This window comes from Somniosus microcephalus, chromosome 2, assembly GCF_052327205.1.
Source record: "Somniosus microcephalus isolate GS21.2 chromosome 2, FLI_Smic_1.0, whole genome shotgun sequence".
Classification (NCBI taxonomy): Eukaryota; Metazoa; Chordata; class Chondrichthyes; order Squaliformes; family Somniosidae; genus Somniosus; species Somniosus microcephalus.
This window is the reverse complement of record NC_140988.1, coordinates 288,762,657-288,781,611: the sequence shown is the minus strand read 5'-3', so window position 1 is coordinate 288,781,611 and position 18,955 is coordinate 288,762,657. Positions and strand designations below refer to the sequence as shown.

At 41.2% G+C, this 18,955-nt stretch overlaps 1 protein-coding gene and 1 long non-coding RNA gene across 5 annotated transcripts in view; one reads left to right on the top strand and one right to left on the bottom strand.

Annotated features, from left to right (window-relative positions):
- The window catches only part of LOC147123451 (uncharacterized), a 48,773-nt gene extending 46,851 nt beyond the window's left edge, over positions 1–1,922 (bottom strand). Inside the window, exon 1 of the long non-coding RNA XR_015074530.1 lies at positions 1,833–1,922. This is a non-coding gene — a long non-coding RNA (uncharacterized LOC147123451). The remainder of the gene's footprint in view (positions 1–1,832) is intronic.
- Positions 1,169–18,955, top strand: part of setbp1 (SET binding protein 1) — a 375,242-nt gene continuing 357,455 nt past the window's right edge. Inside the window, exons 1-2 of one of the 4 annotated variants that reach the window (XM_085973175.1) lie at positions 1,169–1,375; positions 2,833–3,394. In XM_085973175.1, coding sequence (XP_085829301.1) covers positions 2,945–3,394 — 450 coding nt within the window. In that variant the 5' untranslated portion in view covers positions 1,169–1,375; positions 2,833–2,944. Of the gene's footprint in view, positions 1,376–1,915; positions 2,005–2,383; positions 2,694–2,832; positions 3,395–18,955 lie in introns of those variants that run through there. The other 3 variants (XM_085973183.1, XM_085973163.1, XM_085973167.1) reach the window with 3 other exon arrangements.

The window sequence follows — 18,955 nt, the reverse complement described above, 5'->3', positions numbered from 1 at the left end:
ATAATTAATGCCTCTGGTCCCTACTTTCATCTTGGGGAATCTCTTCTGGCACCCTTCTTAGCTACATCCAAAATTATTTGAATACCTCCTAGTAGCCTGTTTTTGCTTTTACTTCATCTAGATATTTTTCAATTTTTAAAAAAATGGAAGTTCTGGATGATTTAGCCTGGCTCTATGGATGCCATTCGTGCTTCTACTAGTTCAGCCACAAGGAGGTGATGTGGCAGTGCCGGTTGCTCAGGTTTATTCTTTTAGTGCTAGGGCCTTGCTCAGTGTGAGGCTGCACCTGATGACCCTGGCTAAGTTGCCAGCTTTTCACTGTTGCCATTGCTGAGATTTTTGGAGGCGAGTTAAGTACAAAATGGTGAAACCATTCTATTAGGCTTACAGAATGGTTTTGTTCTATTGTGTAGCTAGCACATGTTTCAATGGTGGTAGTTATTACCCATATCCTTTAACATAGGTGAAACCACTCTAAAGGCCTATGTTTAATGACCACCACAATTTAGGCATGTTCCTTTGCATAGTTAGAACTGCATCATACATGCTAGATGGATAACATCTACCACAGTATAAGTATATGAGACCCCATGAGAATATATGCATGATACAGGAGTGATAGTGCCTGATCCATGTGGATTAGGGTTGCCAATTCTAGTTGAATGTATTCTTGGAGCTTTCATCACATGGCTCCTGCTTCCAACGCCCAGTCAGACAGTTTTTCCAAAGCCAATATTTGTATAAGGAATACATGAAAATGTTCAAAGAAAATTTAACAAAACATGTTTTTTCCCCACAGCAGTGTTATAGAGATTAATCTTTAATTCCTGGAGGGTTGGCATTGTGATGTAAGAAAGTTGTCATATTTAACTTGCTGTTCTGGGGAAGTTGGGTTAAAGTATCAGCAAAAAATGTCTCCTGCATGTATTAATGATTTTTGCCACTGGGTTACCCAGCTCGATCATTCGGTAAGGTTCCATCTCACTATAACATACCAGAACTAGCAACGTAAAAAAGAGGTGCACTTTTTACAACTCGCCCAGTTGAAAAATCTGCATAGGCATCCTAGATCCTAAACAACCTTAATACTTCAGTTTACTTCAACACGCATTTGCTGACTGCCCCAATACACAGGGAGGGAGGGGTTGGGGAACAGGCAATTGTTAAACCTATCAACTCGCCGCCCTGCAGTGGGTGAATGTGGATCGGAGCCGCTGCCTTCAGGGGATGATGTCAGAAGCAGGCGGCCCCGGGGAGGGGGTTCCCGGGCGAGCGCCGCCGGCACACGCGCCAGATGCTGACAGTATCTGCAAACCAGGGGAAATCAAAAAGAGAGAGCACGAGTGGCCTGCTACATGTAGAGTAAATTGCACCGGTAACACATTTTAAAATATAAACAAATACATTTTGAGTGTATTAAAATGCATTTGAGGCTAAGCAGGGACAGTGCAAATCCACCTCCCACCCGCCAAATGTGTGAAACGTGACTGAAAGGGCCGGGTTAAGTCTTGAGTGCAGCTCACCCCCATCCCCTCCCCCATGTGGCAACAGGCAGGTAACGAGCAGAGGCAGGCGCTGTGTGGTGTGAGAGGCACAGACTCCTCCAGTTCAGCTCGGAATTAGCATTGTAGGAGGCCCGTTCCTGGAACAATCACTGCCGTGCGCTGTTAGCCTGGTCCCCCCTCCCTCTCTGCAAACTGCGGAGCTCCGCAGCAGCAGCTAGCCGCCTGCATCGACAAGTGCTTTCATCCCAGTCACCCCTTCAAAAACAAGCAGATTGATCGGGGAGCCCGGCTGATTTTTGCAGATCGAATCTTCCAAAAGACCAATACCTCAGAGCACTCGAGGCGCCATTTTTGCTCCCTCTTCGGATCAGAGCCGAGAGTCGGGCTGCTCTCCTCTCGTTTGCTGCTCGAGTTGACAGATCAGATCATGCCATTTTCAGGACCTCGGGAGGTTTGGTAGTAGTTGAGATCACAGGTTATCGCCGCTGGATATGGGTTAGTAAGTGGCAATTGGTGATTTTTTTTGGATGATTTCAATTACTGTCTCAGAGCAAAAAATGTGTACGTGTTTAGTGAGAAGGAGTTGATGGTGCAATTCGGTTGTTTAAAAAAAAAAGTCCGTCTTTTTGGTCGAATTGGAGTGGAGCTAGAGAGCCTCTAGCATCGGATTCCAGCAGCTGCAGTTTTCAAGCCCAACTCATTGTATCTCAGCGCTTTTACCGAGGGTTCAGAGCGTTTGGACGCTGCAAAAAAATATAAAATTATAAAAAAAACATGACAGATCTGACATTGTCGACATCTGAAAGGCTACTGGATTACTGAAGGCGGATTTAAAATAAAATGAAGTAAATGGTACGATCGAGGTAGAGGAAAGTGGATTCATTTGACAGAAGCCCGTAACGTGGCTGTTGGACTGGTTCGAGGGGACATGAAGCCCTTTTTCATAGGAATTTTGTTGTAGGGAATATGACTAACGTTTAACTTTTTTTGCTGTGGCTGTCTTGGAAAACGTCGAACATTGTATTATATGGTTAAAAAAAAGGCGTACAGATCGAAATAGAAAATGCGCCCTTTATTTTAACAGGATTCTGTGGTAGTTGAAAATTCACTGGATGGCGGGGGGGGGGCTGTAATCTTTTTAAGCAATGAAGGTCTTTGCTTGAATTATTTGGACAACTTAAAATACTGGTATGTGCCTTATTTTATTTATTTACACTGATCGTGAATAAGTCAAAGGAATTGGCATTTCAAGTCACTAAGATTGAAGTTAGTATCGTTTCTTGATGTTTACTGTTAAGATCTACTTTGTATCTTTTTTTGTTTCCAGATTGCAGTTTTTGTTTTATTTGGGAGATCGGATTACTTTGGAGTAACGGAGGACACTGAAAAGTGCTGAATTCCTGCTCTCCACAGTCCCTGTGCCTCTCGCGTACGTTGGGATGGAGCAGAGGGAGGCGGCGATGGGCTGCAGGCAGAAGCCGGCTGATGGGGACTTCAGGTCGGCTGGCTGCAGTGCCAAGTCCGCAGTCTCTCCTGGAGCTTTGATGCAGTCGTCTGGGAGCCAGATGAACGGGGGAAGGCTGGATCAGGACGACGAGGAGAGCGCCTGTGGTAGTCAGGACTCCAACTCCAACACAGACAGCGATAAATCAATGCAGGGAGACGGCCTGGAGGAACACGAGTTTTCCATCAAGGAGGCGAACTTCACAGACGGCAGCCTGAAACTCAAGATCCAGACCACCAAACGGCCCAAGAAACCTCCCAAGAACCTGGAGAACTACATCTGCCCTCCGGAGATCAAGATCACCATCAAGCAGCCAGGGGACCAGAGAAACTGCAGATCCAGCAAAAGTAACAAGGTGTCAAAAGAAGATGAAAAGAAAAAGAAGGTAAGAGGCTCACAACTATTCAACTTCCTTTTGTGTTTACACTCCACCCTTGACTTATATTTTGATAGGCGATAAACATGTTTTTACAAGATGGTTGATACCCCTTGTTATGACTGCAGAGGGGGAAAAGAGCAATGGGAGTCAGGTGGCTAGAGACGCTCTTATATTTATTTGCATGTAACCATTTTGCGTGTTTTTTTGATTGAGATAAACGTATTTACAATACACATGTATTTTCATCAACTATTTGCGATGGCCTCTTACTGTTTTAGATATTTACAGATATCTGTGGAGACATTGTGACTGTCAATGCTGTATTCATCTTAATAATTGGAAAATATACTCATAAAACGGGTGTGAAAAAAATGCACGAAATTGACTTCTGTACAGATGTCAGTGTCTCTTTATTCAGTGGACTCAGATGTTAAATAGTTGTGTTTTTAAACTAGATAAAGTAAGTATTCATTCTGAATTAGAAATGGAGCAGGTAACACAATGTTTAATTATTCATTTGTGGTGGAGTAAATGTTGATATTGTTGACACAGACTGTAGATCGGGGTCATGGGTATGGGAGGAGAATGGGTTATGACTACTTCTGTCCCTCAAAGTGTTGGTAATCACTTGACAAAGTCATTAGACTTATATTAAATGTTGAGCTGATACTTGTAGTTTGCTGTTTTCTGCCTTTCTCATCTTCTGTTCAGTCCTGAGAATGTTATGTTCTCAGTTAGAAATTGGCACCCATCACAATTTGCACATTCTCCCCGTGTTTCCGTGTTTGCGTGGGTTTCCTCCGGGTGCTCCGGTTTCCTCCCACAGTCCAAAGATGTGCGGGTTAGGTTGATTGGCTATGATAAATTGACCCTTAGTGTTAGGGGGATTAAATACGTGGGGTTACGGGGATAGGGTGGGATATGTGTCGGTGTAGGCTCGATGGGCCGAAATGGCCTCTATCTGCACTGTGGGGTTTCTGTGATTCTGTGATTCTGTGAATTGGAGCATTGCCTGCCCAAACACCTGGGCTAGTATTCATACTTTAGTTTAAGAGCATTTTGTGAAATTAATGTTTGCATTGAACTCACATTTGCTAGTTTGGTTGATATGAATTTCACTTCTAGAGTTGAATTCCTCGTGTAATTACTATTGCTTTGCACACTTGCACAGAACCCCATTTTTATGAGGCACAACACTGGTCTTTGTTCAGAATGTCCCCGTATCTTCGAAAATATTGGTATTGCCCGGCAACATAAGACGCTAACAAGGTGACATCAGTAATGCCTGACATCACTCTTCTAGCGTCTGCCCATCACTGCTCCGTTATCAGTGATCAAAGATGCCCTGCTGTGTCTATAGTGTAAACAGACAGGCTCTGCTGATTATCTTGGTAATACCTGGAGTGAGCCATACCGGAGTCATTCTGGAGTCTTTTTATGAATTCACCTTTGAATTTTTGCCTGCTTCACTGGGGTAGTACAGTATCACAAAAAATCTTGCTAGATTGTAGTGTCAATCTGTGTGATTACATGCAGTTTTGTAAAGATTTTATTTGCATGTGTAGTTTTACTGCATGTGATTAAGGGGACTCTGATTAATCAGTACTGTCTTCTGTGATGTACAGAGTTAGAACTTCAAATCCAAGAGGACGCTAGGGAAATCAGAGTTTGAATAGCAATGTTTTTATAGACTGGAAGTGGTTTACTGTGTTACTCAGCTTTGCAAAGGATGAAAATAATACTTACCCTTCTTAAAGGGTCTATTCTGTGGTTAAAATGCATTTGTGGTGGAGCGCTTAAAAGTTATAGTTCCCAGCCGAGCTATATTGTATTGGTCCTTTTAGGATCTTGGCACAAGGGAATTGTGCAAATAGAAAGCCTCAAGCTATGGTCATAAATACATGAAGTATACATTTAATAGAGACCTTCCCCTTTAAATGTGAGTCCACAGCCTCCTACCCCACCCCCTTCCCAGTGCTGAATGTTTTACTATCAAGATTGTGTCTTGGCTCACAGTGCAATGGAAGTAATTGGAACCAGTCTCTGCTGGTCAGGGCAGATTGTAAAAATCCAGCTCTCTGGCATGTTGGGGAAATGGTATATAATTTACTCCATTCTGTTTGAAGCCCTTATACAGGATTTTGAATATTTAAAAAAAAAAAAACTATTTTTAGCACGGCTAACTTAATGGAATAATGTTTGAAATTAAATATTGCATTGTTTTGACAAACTCATTGAAACTTGTTAAAAATGTTCCAGGGAAGGCTCACAAGAATAGTTTTGAATTCCATTGTATCAGTTTCACACTGTTCATTAGCTTACAAAAGGTGAAACTTACTTGTAGTTAATTTATTTATCCGGTTTCAAATTACTGTCCCTTGTATCAAGCCGTTTGCGGTTATTAGCCTACTCGTGTGTACTACAGTGCTCAAAAATAAATACAGCATGGTTTCTAATTTTGGCCTAGAATGGAGTTCTAAACTGAAGTTAAAATTTTGATTATTACAAGTATATCAATATGCAGACTATTCATTAAGAAAGCAGTATATCCATGTTATTTTAGGTTGGTGATAAATTTGGGCATTGAGCATCACAGCACTATCCTGTCATATTTCCTACATTACACAGTGACTACACTTTAAAAGGACTTCATTGGCTGTAAAGCACTTTGAGACGTCCGGTGATTGTGAAAGACACTATATAAATGCAAGCCTGTTCTTTCCTTCTTTTCTTCTTTCTTTCCTTCCACTGTTTCACTCTGAATATGATATTGGGAATTGGCTGATGGACACTCATCTCTTGATAGTTGGGACAATTGTTTGAGACTGAAAAAATAAAGTAGCATAGGCAGTTAAAGTTTTTTGTTTTAATTTTTTTTTGCTAAATAAGTGGGAGATAACTGAGCTAATTCACAGAATAATTTTTTGTGGCCCTCCCCTGGACTATATTCATTAAAGACATCATGGTAATAGGTGTTATTGAATTTTTTTTAAATTGGTAACTAACGCTCTCGATGCCGAGACAGTCATGGTGGTGGAGGAGGGATCTCAAGAACTTTGTTCCTAACTTAAGATATTACAGTGAAATGGTGACAGTGGCATTTGGTACAAAATCTATTTTGAAGCTCCTTTTCAAAGATAAATGTAAGTATGCTATACAACAGTAACTTCAATGTTTCTTCAAGAATGAGAAAGGCCAGGTAACTCTTGTGAGTTTTGTTTTCTTTTCTGACTGGGGAATGAACTTAATATTTGTAGGTGTCAAGTGGTGGGTATCCCACTGTGCTTTCACCTCTGGGACAAGAGTCCAAATCCAGCCCAAACTGATGGGATGAGACTCCTTTCCCTACTGGCTCTAAGCAGTTTATATGAAATGTGTTCGGGAAGCTTTAACTCAGTCCTAATACTTATAAGACCTGCAGTACAAAGCTGCACCAATTTAGCATTAAGATCAGCAGTCCACACTCACTAAGACCACAAGATGACTATTGTGGAAAATGAAAATAAAAATGTCACTACTACAGTAAGGGTTTGTTTTCCGAACTTGGGGTTGAGGTATATTGTTTGGAAAGAATAGAGGGAGCTTTACTCTGCATCTAGCTGTGTTATACCTGGTCTGTGGGTGCTTGATGCTCAGATTGGCTGCTCTCAATGGGAAATGTTCCATTCCCTTGCACTAATGTCCCTTGCCATGACTAGTACAAAAATCCATTGTTAAATTATTCCCTTTGTACTACAGCCATGTGCCCCCTCATTATAAGTGGATAAAATCCTAAATGCTTCAATTCAAGTACATTTTAAATCTCTGTCTCAACTTGACACACTTAAGGCCACTTAGGACCATAAATATAGGCTCAGTTGAATGGCTGTGGTACTGCAGCATCTCGGTGGGGAGAAGAGTGATTGGACTGTCATTTTGGTCAACTGGCATGTTCTTTGTCTGGGAATTTTAGAAGAATGTGAGACTAAGAAAAGATCAGCAGGAAAGAGGGAAAACAAGTGTTTTGAGATTGAGACGGATACAGTAGAAAATATAGAAAGCACCATTATAGAAGAAGAGCAACTTGGGATCATGGAAAGGTATGAGACACATAGGTTTATATTTTCCTCTGGGTGTTGATGTGAGTGAAAAAGTCAGTAAAACTTTACACTAACGTCAGTTTTTTTTTAACTTATACTAGCGACTGAAGTAAAATATACTTCATATAATTGGTACAGCTATTGGGAGAAGGGGGTGAGATGGATGTGTTTTTATCCCTTCACCCCTCATATCTTGGCATGGTTTATGTCTTTTTTTTCCTGGTCGCAATCTGAATCCCAAAATTGCCTGTGTTATTTCTCGCTCCCCTCATTCTTTATTCTCAGTTGCATTTCTGCTCCATAGTAAAGTCGATGAGGAACTAAAGATGGGAAACATTCACTTAGCATGAAGAGAGATGGTGGGAAGGAAGGTCAATGGGTAAGCCTCAGTGAAGGAGAAATGGGCCAATAAATTCACCCGGTGAAAGACAGCATTAGACAGCATAGAGTGGCCTCTCCCCGGCCACTATCTGAGGCTGAACCAGACCTTTTGCAACCTTGGCATCCTATTTGACTCTAATGGTGCTTTCTCTATTTTCTGCTGTATTCATCTCAATCTCAAACTCTTGTTTTTCCTATTTCCTGCTGATCATTTTCTTAGTCTTGCATTCTTCCAAACCTTCTTCACATATGCACTTGAAGTGCCGTAACCTACAAGGCTATGGACCAAGAGCTGGAAAGTGGGATTAGGCTGGATTGCTCTTTTTCGGCCAGTACAGACACGATGGACCAAATGGCCTCCTCCTGTGCCGTAAATTTTTGTGATCCTGTGAATTTCTGACCCCATATCCGCACCATCACCAGGACTGCTTACTTCCACCTCCATAACATTGCCTGTCTCTACCCCGCCTCAGCCTATCTGCTGTTGAGACCCTCATCCATGCCTTTGTTATCTCTGGACTTGACTATTCCAGTGCTCTTCTGGCTGGCTTCTCATCTTCCACCCCCCAAAACTCAGCTGCCCGTGTCCTAACTCGCACCAAGTCCTGTTCACCCATCACCCCTGTGCTCGTTTACCTACATTGGTTCCCGGTCTGGCAGCGCCTCTTTTAAAATTCTCATCCTTGTTTTCAAATCCCTCCATGGCCTCACCCCTCCCTGTCTCTGTAATCTCCTCCAGCCCAATAACCCTCTGAGATATCTGCGCTTCTATAATTCTGGCATTTTGAGCATCCCTGATTTTAATCGCTCAACCATTCGTGGCATGCTTTCAGCTGCCGAGCCCCTAAGCTCTGGAATTTCCTCCCTAAACCTCTCCACCTCTCTCCCTCTCTTTCCTCCTTTAAGCCACTCCTTAAAACTTACCTAATTGACTGCCCTAATATCTCCTTATGTAGCTTGGTGTCAAATTTTGTTTTATAACGCTCCTGTGATGTGCCTTGCGACGTTTTACTATGTTAAAGGCACTATATAAATACACGTTGTTGTTGTATTTGCAAAGTTGCAGAGTAGCACTGGTATTGGACGTGTGGCAGTCTGCATCCTGTTGTATACTTTGGAATGACTGGGTGACGAATAATCAGGTGAGCGGTCATGTGGGAGAGTGGAAGAAAATAAAGAGAAAAATAAAAGCCTAGTAGAATTAACGACAGTGTATTGGAGTCCAAATTAGAAGTTCACTAGTTCAAATCATAGCTTTGTCTGACGTTTGAGACACTTGGCAGAACTACGACAGTATTACTTTTCAAAAAGAATATGTGACTTGTAAAATTCAGCAAGGGAGAAGAACTTGCCAATTAGGTGTGATTGTGAAGCAGGGAAGAAAAGCTGCAAAATGGCAGGAACTAAAAAGGGAGAATATAATTATAAAAACTGAAAGTACCAACAGTATAGATGTGTGGGGATAAAGTAAATTGGATTTTTAAATACTTTTTTAATGCATTTCATGCACATTTTAATGGAACAACTCAAGTGTGTATGTATGAAGACACAGTGTTAGTATTAGTTGACAGGATTCTGGATTAGCTGTTTGACAATAGTGATTGCTTAAATTCAAAGAATTGCTGTTGCTACTGTAATCTGTTACATGTAAACACAACTGAACCGTTAATATGCTATCGACCTCTGATCCCAGACATGTAACTAACTCAGCTACACATCATTGTGAATAAACACTCTTCTGACCAGTTGCTGTCCATTGATTCAGGATATTACAAATAATACTTACTTGACAACTATCCTTTTATTAAAAGGCTTTATGTGTTTACACATGGGCTATTTATTGGCCATAAATGTTTACTGTTTTCCCAGTGTTAAGTAATTTGTTGTAGGTCAGCTACCTTATTCTCTCGGTGCTTTCCTAACTGACATCACACTCATGTGATTGCTGCAGAACTGTTGACCTCTACTGATACTATGACATTAAAAATTGGCCTATGGGAAAACCTTAATGTACCTTTTCCTGAACAGAATCAGCAGTTTGCAAAGAAGACTGAATAACATTTTAAAAAGGGCCTGTATGAACAGTGGGAAAGAATATGAAATTCAGATTGTTGTGGTTAACAGCAACATAAGTAAACATAGAATAAAAAGGTGTGTGTATGAAAATAGATTTGAAGTAAGGAAGTCCCGACAAAACTTTTTTCCCCCTAAATATCAATGTTGAGTTCTATTCTGAGAAATTTGCAGCACTCCAAACATTTAGGGAGGGTTTTGTTTTTAGTAGATTGAGTGAGTTCAGTTACTGTATTGGGCCTTATTTGCCCTTCAGCAAAATTAGTGTTTTTATATAAGGAAGTGACCTGCATAACATTATCAAGGGACTGACGTATTCTGGTCATTTAAAGTCACAAAGAATAAGTGATTCTGCGTGATGCGTAGCACTGCCTCAACCTAATGGGGAAAACAAGATTGTTCTTCTTAAAATTGTTCTACACATTTTTAGAGTTCAAAAGAAATGGCAGGACTTGTGCATCAAGCTATAAAGTCTTTTTCTTGGCTTACTTAGGATGTATATTTTAAAATAGCACTACATCTCTGTCAGCATACAAGAGAAATATTGAGAAGAATTTTTGGCAAACCTTCATGGAATATTGGAAAATATAGTGACCAAATCCGTCTCTAAATTCTGAAGAGTGCTGTGGACATATAACTTTCAAAAATAAAATTTTAAAATGTGTATAGTCTTACTGGGCAAATGTTTGACAAAGATCTGCTTCTGGTATGGAACTTAATGGGTCTGGGGAACAGAGAACTGGTTGCAGAGGCCAGTGTGTCCAGTTCATGGCACTGCTGATTTTATGGTGACTAATTTTAATAACTGGAATGTTGGGGGAGGTGTGTGGCCTATTCTCTGATTTGTACTACTGTTGAGCGAGGCTGCAAACTGTGAGCCTCATTTTGAAAAATGTAACTTTGTATTTCTTTTTAATGCATTTACAGTATTTTGAACACAATCTTCTAAGACAGTGCTAATGCTTGTTTTTTTTCATTCATTCATGGGATGTGGGTGTCGCTGGCTAGGCCAGCATTTATTGCCCATCCCTAATTGCCCTTGAGAAGATGGTGTTGAGCCGCCTTCTTGAATTGCTGCAGTCCGTGTGGTGAAGACACTCCCACAGTGCTGTTACTTAGGGAGTTCCAAGATTTTGACCCAGCGATGATGAAGGACTGTTAATATATTTCCAAGTTAGGATGGTGTGTGACTTGGCGGTGGTGGTGTTCCCAAGCGCCTGTTGCCCTTGTCCTTCTAGGTGGTAGAAGTTACGGGTTTGTGAGATGCTGTCTAAGTAGCCTTGGCGAGTTGCTGCAGCCACGGTACGCCGGTGGTGGAGGGAGTAGATGTTTAAGGTGGTAGATGGGGTTCCAATCAAGCAGACTGCTTTGTCACATATCACATAAACCCCACAGTGCAGATAGAGGCCATTTCGGCCCATCGAGCCTGCACCGACACACATCCCACCTGATCCCCGTAACCCCTACACCAACACATATCCCACCCTATCCCCGTAACCCCACGTATTTAATCCCCCTAACACTAAGGGTCAATTTATCATAGCCAATCAACCTAACCCGCACATCTTTGGACTGTGGGAGGAAACCGGAGCACCCGGAGGAAACCCACGCAAACACGGGGAGAATGTGCAAACTCCACACAGACAGTCGCCCGAGGCTGGATTCGAACCCGGGTCCCTGGCGCTGTGAGGCAACAGTGCTAACCACTATGCCACCGTGCTGCCCTGGATAGTGTTGAGCTTCTTGAGTGTTGATGGAGCTGCACTCATCCAGACATGTGGAGAGTATTCCATCACACTCCTGACTTGTGCATTGTAGGTGGTGGAAAGGCTTTGGGAAGTCAGGAGGTGAGTCACTTGCAGCAGAATACCCAACCTCCGATCTGCTTTTGTAGCCACAGTATTTATGTGGCTGGTCCAGTTAGGTTTCTGGTCAATGGTGACCCCCCAAGATGTTGATGATGGGGGAATCAGCGGTGGTAATGTCATTGAATGTCAAGGGGAGATGGTTGGATTCTCTCTTGTTGGAGATAGTCATTGCCTGGCACTTGTGTGGCGCAAATGTTATGCGAATGTTACTTGCCACTTATCAGCTCAAGCCTGAATGTTGTCCAGGTCTTGCTGCATGTGGGCAAGGACCGCTTCATTATCTGAGGCGTTACGAATGGAACTGGACACTGCAATCATCAGCGAACATCCCCAGTTCTGACCTTACAATGGAGGGAAGGTCATTGATGAAGCTGAAGATGATTGGGCCTAGGACACTGCTCTGAGGAGCTCATGCAGCAATGCAATATATAAAACTGAATGGTGTCAAGGTGCAAATCGGATTATGTTGAATGTCCACAACATTGTCAGATATTTCTCTTGTTTCTGAGGTTATTGCCTCTGACTCTCTTGTATCCATTTTATATTATGGACATCTTCCAGTGGAAATAGTTCTGTAATTGTGTCAGTTTTGTTACTGTGAGAAGTGCCTTATTTATTCGCAGGGCATAATTGGCAACACGAGAATAACTGTGAATGCATACAATTTGTGCAGTTGGCAACTTTGTCTTTCTAGTCCAGAACTTCCCAGATGATAGCTGGGCTTACCCATGGCCAAAATCAAGATGGCAGATCTGATATAAGTGGCAGTTGTTGATTTTTGCCTGTGATAACATCACTTTGCTGTTGGAGCCACGCAATGAAGTCTCCTCCGGAGGAGATTTATTTAGTGTCTCCTCTGACACTTGGTGCTAGGTCATTTATACTACAGGGCCTCCCTGATGGTTCTTTCCACACTGCGAGTTAAATGAGGTGTAAAACAGTTGATGCAGACTTGCATTAAAGTGAGAATTTATTCTAATGTTATATTACCAAAATATTGAACGTAGTTCTCACAGCATTCAGATTAGCAGCATTCAGATTAGCAAGTGACTTTATTCCCATCATTTTTTCCCCTCCTCCTCCTCCTCTTCTGAATGCTATGGCTCCTTGGGGTATGGCTGTATGGGTACCAGTCGTTCTCAGTACCTCTGGGTATTGTTCATCTATGAGCATTGGCAGCGAGTGTTAGAAAGCTAGGGGACACCACAGTTGAGCCTGATCCTATCCTCACCCAACATCCTCATGTGCACTTCCAGCAGGGGTCACTGCATAATAATTGGAATGGGACCCCTGGCCAATTTTCTTTCTCCTTTTCACCCTGCCACCAACCCAATGGCATTGTGGCTAATTCTAATGTCCGTACCACCTCCCCACCTGAGCTCAGTTTGCTGAGCATTCTAGATCAGTTTGCTCTGCTTGAACCTGGGACTGTCCTAATTGTATGGTTCAGCTACTGAGCCATTGTGGAGTTCAGCATGTGACTTTGTCGAAAACCGGTTTGCATCAGATGTTCATGGCAGAATTTTATGAGCAGAAATGTCAGAAATTTTACTTCAATCCACTTCAGAGGTCAAAAATTAATTTGTGTACTGCTGGTCCAAGAACAGTAACTCAGATCAAAGTAATGTCCTGGTTTCCAGGTCACTGCCCCAGATGCTGTAATCTCAAAAGTATAGTACAAATATTTTCCTTGTCGTTCTCTGGATTATTAACTTTTTCTATTTCCCTACACCTTCTCAATAAGGGGTGGGATCTCTTATTTGCTCTCCCAGCCGCCACACCGCTCAAGTCACATTTTTTTTCCTGTGTTTTTTATAATTTTGATTCACATGCTGATAATTGGGGATCAGTGTAAAACAGTAAAATAGAAGTGGATTTCTACACAGCCCCTGTTTATGCATCATCTGGTCCATCATATTTTGAAAGAATATTTTCTGTTGGCCCTGCCCTTAAAAATGGTTGGCACGATGCAAAAACATGTACGTTCCATAGGTCGTCTGGACTTTGAGACTCAAACATTACATCACGGAGGGGTCAAAATTTGAAGTGCTTTGGTGGATAATTTTGTGTTTTCCAACTTCTGTTGTTTCTATTGAGTTTCCCTCATTAACTCAGTGGGTCACAACTGTAGTGTTTACCACCACATAGGCAAGCATTAATATCTGTTGCACAATACCGCACATCAAATGTGAAGATATTAATATGAGATTACATAGTGTTGAAAATCACTGCTGCTCATTAAATTAAGTTGGTGTTTACAATATTTGTTTAACCGTGGATGACCTCACTGGATGTTTGATATGAGTGACTGTGTTGCCAATCTTTGGTCTAAATTGGATATGAGGCTCCGCATGGTATTCTGGGAATTTGACATATACACGTGACGCTTGTCCAACATGTGTGCGGAGTACATTTCACCGATTTAAGCAATATGGACGTCAAACTGCAGCAAAGGGGAAAAAAAAACAAGAGGAGATGGACTCTATGTGGAAGAATTGCTCTGGTCATTGTAGTGAACATGTAAGTGCACACAAAAAGAACGAGCTTATGATTTTTCTACACAAAGCAATGAGAGCAATTTTCCTCCCTCCCATGTTATCTTCTGTACGCAGGAATTTTGGTTCCAGGGTTGTCTTTCCTCATCTGGTAGGAACATCAAATGTTCCTCCTCCTTCAGACAGCCTCTAGTGGTGGTATCCTAACTCGAGGAAGAACATGCAGAAAGAAGGCTCTACATCTTCAGATAGGCAGATGTGCACTTCCTATGATAAAATGGACAGTTTGAGTGTTGGTATCAGAGCTGCGGCTGTGTGTGTGATTTATATGACAACTTCAGATGGAAAGATTTGCAGAGAACATTTAAAAATAAGTCAAATTATGAACAAAATCATCAAGTTGCCAGATATTCTGTTTATGTCTGTAATTGCCTTTTATTTTTGTTTTGAAGGTGAAGTGCTAAGGCCTATTCATCACTATGGTTCAAAAGAGTAGGAGAGAAGATGAAATTAATCGAAGCATGCTGGCCCAGTGACCCCAAGCTTCAGCTTTAAATCTGTCAATTGTAGGAAGATTGGAAGGTGGAGTTTTGAGGTCCTGTGAAAGAGTAGGAAGACAGTATCATGAGTCTTGATTCCCATACATCACATTATGATGTGGGAGGAGGAATAATATTTAATTGGAGCTTAGGAGAAATGAGAGAAAAGGTCAGAGGTGCAATGACTAGTATTTGTATGTCTGTAATATATATTGTATGCTCATTATTGATTTTATGAGTCCTTGTATATGGCATCCATTGATGTCAATGGGTGGAAAACCATAGCCCAGTTTGCCTGCAATTTTTGATATGCAGTCCCACAGGGCAAAGTACCTTGTGGTGGGCAAGGACTTGGAAAATCTACTTAAAATGAAGCTTATTTTTGGATTATTCAATAAAATAGGAATTCCAAAATACGTATAAGGTAATTCTGTAGGTTTGTGTATTTCCATTTTTATAATGCTTAGAATGCAATATATTGTGGGAAAGCATATTTTCCAATTGTTTTACTTGTTGAGTATTTTGAGAGCTGTCACAGAATAGAAAACATGGAGCAAAGGGCTAAATCCTGAATGACCTTTTTCTGATAACCACTTGTTTGTTGACTAATTGGAGACTGAGTAAAGAAAGTCTTCAGAAATTATCTGTATGTCGTATAAATTCGGTTTACTTTCTCTTTTGTATTCCCGCTCAATCTAACTGTGCCCACAACTGTGTTTTTTAACATGGTTTTGTTACCGTATTAATTTTCTGCTATGAACTTGTTAATGAGAATAATGTGAAGACAAGTGTTATCTCCTAGACTGAAATGTGTTAAATTATTCATAAGTCTCACAAACAGCAGGCCTAATAAGCAGTTTTGCATTCAGATTCTTTAAGTAGTTCAGGATTATACTGAAAGTGTTGTTGACATATGCTGTATTACATGTGTCAAAATTAGGTATTAAAAATGTAAGCACCTACATAAGTGACATTTTGTCTTTCACACAAGGCACTGTGAAGGCCCATCCACGTGTTGCGTGCTAGTACTGTGGTCACATTTTAAGTATGAGTTGATGTAGCCCCTGCAGCTTGCTCCTTCCCCCTTGCCATGTGTTACATGAGTCAATGCTGAATATAATTATGCAATTTCCCATAGCCTCAGCCTGTTTCTCATTCCAAATTAATCGTCTCTTTATGAGTAAAGCTAAATGTTTGTCATATTCGCAGCTGTGTGTCCCAAGCCCTGCACAACTAAATAATTTTGAAAATATTACACAGTACATACTCTGGATTCTTTCAAGATAACTAAAGCTTTTTAGCCTCTGCCTGCACCTACGTGCACCTATGTGCCTGGTGTTGGTTCCATCAATCTTCTCGACTGTCATCTCTGGATAAGTTTGATGGTGTGGAACCTCTGCTTGGCTCTAAGCTAAACTTCCTTCCCTATATCTGTCACTAAGACGACAACAACTTGCACTTACATAGACTGGATTCTTTCACTTCCATAACATTATCCACTCTGCCCTAATTATCCTTAATCCATGCCATTATCACCTCTAGGCTCAACATCTCTCCTAGTTGGCTGCACCACCGCTACCCTCCATCCTTCGCAAATTACAACTCATTCAAAATGCTGCAACCTTACTTGCACAAAGTTCTCCACTCCCATACGCCTTTTGTTAGTAAACTCCACTGGCTTCCTTGCCCCAGCAAATTAACTTCAAGATCTTTGTGATCACTTTTAAATTCTTCCATGGCTTTACTACTTATTTATCTCTGTCAACCATATGTCCCCATGCACACCCTTTGCTCCTTCAACACTGGATATTGCTTATTCAAGTTCAGTAGTAGCACTCTCATTTCTGGGTCAGAAGGTTGTGGGTTCAAGCCCCACTCCAGGAGTTGAGCACATAATCTAGGCTGACACTTCAATGTAATACTGAGGGAGTGCTGAATTATCAGAAGTGGCATCTTTCAGATGAGACCGAGTTAAACTGAGTCTGTGTCTCCATGTCACCATTTATAAGCAGGCCATACATTTTTTTTTATCTAACCTACTTTGAGATAAACCTGGATGGGTCAATCCAGATTCATAGTGGAAGGTGGACGACTGCATGACTAAACTCATTGTAGGAGCTGAAAATCAGAAATTCAGTGATATAGACTGAGGTGTAAGTTTGTGTTTATTATAAAAAGACAGGTGGAAATGCTTTTTAGTTGTAAGGTAATCTTGGCATTCTGATAATATAAACTACTGCAGTGGTTTTGAAGCAGTCAGACTCCTTTGATTTGTGTTCTCGAGGTTACAAGGCCGTAATCTAAGGTTTCAGGTAATGTCCTGAACTCTTAAGAGTTTTACTCAAACAGCCTCTGATCCATTGAATCCTGAGGCTGGATCACCACCAGAACTCGCTGACCACTGTCTAGTATTACTTTTATTATATAGAAGTTAGCAACTTATAGGTTTTAAATCAATGCTTTTTCAATGATGTTTTCACATTAGTGGCATCTCATTTGACATACTGGCGCACTGGGTATCCGGCTTGTGCTGGAGGATGCTGCAGTTTGTAGGATTATTTTACGTGGTGAATTACACAAAAGTTTACTATCTTCCACCAGTAACACAGTTCAGTTGACATCTCAGGATATTTAATAAAAATCATGTCATTTAGTATTAATAGAATGCAGGAATGAGAAAAGGCTATTCAACTCATCCAGCTGCTACCATCTATAATGTATAATAACCATTTCTCCTGCCCTAAGCCCACATCACTCTCCCTATTGAATCAGGAATATTTCTAATTCCCTATTGATTGTTAACCCAGTGTTAGCAACTTTTGACGGAGCTAGTTGCTCCTTGGGTTTAGGTGCTAGTTTATTTAGCTTGTAATTGCAATTCCATGTTCTCTGTGTACTTATTTCAAATGAGAAAACATTTTATTCCATGATTTCCCACATCACTCAATGATGTAAAAGTATAGTAATTTATTATGCTTCCTTGAATGTTTTTTAAAACTCCCTGTGGATTTCTGCATGTAGAGTGACCAATACTGGATGAAGTGTTCCATGTGTGCTTCTACCAGTGCTTTTCTCCTTTTATCGCACCTACTTATGTACCCCAGCTTTGGATCTGCCCTTGCAACTTCTGAATGTTGGTCAGCCATCACAGCCAGTTTTTTAAATCTTAATTTAATATCCTTCATTTTGATCGTATTCACTATTTCTAGCTCCAGTGTGCATTACCTTCTGCTTTTCAGTGTTGAATACCATCTGCCATTCACTTGTCTAGTTAAAATCCCGTTGAATTTTGTCGCTTGTGGTAGAGCATCCTGTGTTCCCACATAACTTACAGGTTCTACTTTCAGTACCTTCATCAATATATATCATTTATGAATTTAGCAAGTGGGAGGGGCCTTAAGGATTATTCTGCCAGTCACAGTTGTCTAGTTAGAAATACCAACATTGATCAGTAACCTTTGTTCCTGATTTTCCTTCACTTCAGTTATAAGTATGGTGTGAAGCCCCTTATCAAATTATTTTATGAAAATCAAGACTGATAACCAGTAATGACTATCATCCTAGCTATGCCTGCCTTTTCGTGGGATATGTGGAACATTCTTTGTTCCAGTCCTACTCCGGTACCTTCCCTCACCTCTTTTTCCAGTACTTTGATGATTGTATTGGTGCCATTTCCTGCTCTTGCCCTGAACTGGAAAATTTCATCAACTTTGCTTACAATTTTCACCCTTCCCTTGCCTTCACATGGTCCCTCTCTGACTCTTTTCCCTTCCTCTACTTCACTGTCTCCATTTCTGGGGATAGGCTATCGACCTCCTCAACAAGGGTGTTGCCGGGAGTAGAGAATCTTAGCTATGAGGAAAGACTGGATAGGCTGGGTCTGTTTTCCTTGGAACAGAGGAGGCTGAGGGGAGACCTTATTGAGGTGTATAATATTATAAGGGTCATAGCTAAAGTGGATAGAAAGGACCTATTTCCCTTAGCAGTGGGGTCTAAAACCAGGGGGCACAGATTTAAAGTAATTGGGGGAAGGTTTAGAGGGGATTTGAGGAGAAATTTCTTCACCTAGATGGTTGTGGGGGTCTGGAACTCACTGCCTGAAAGGGTGGTAGAGGCAGGAACCCTAACCACA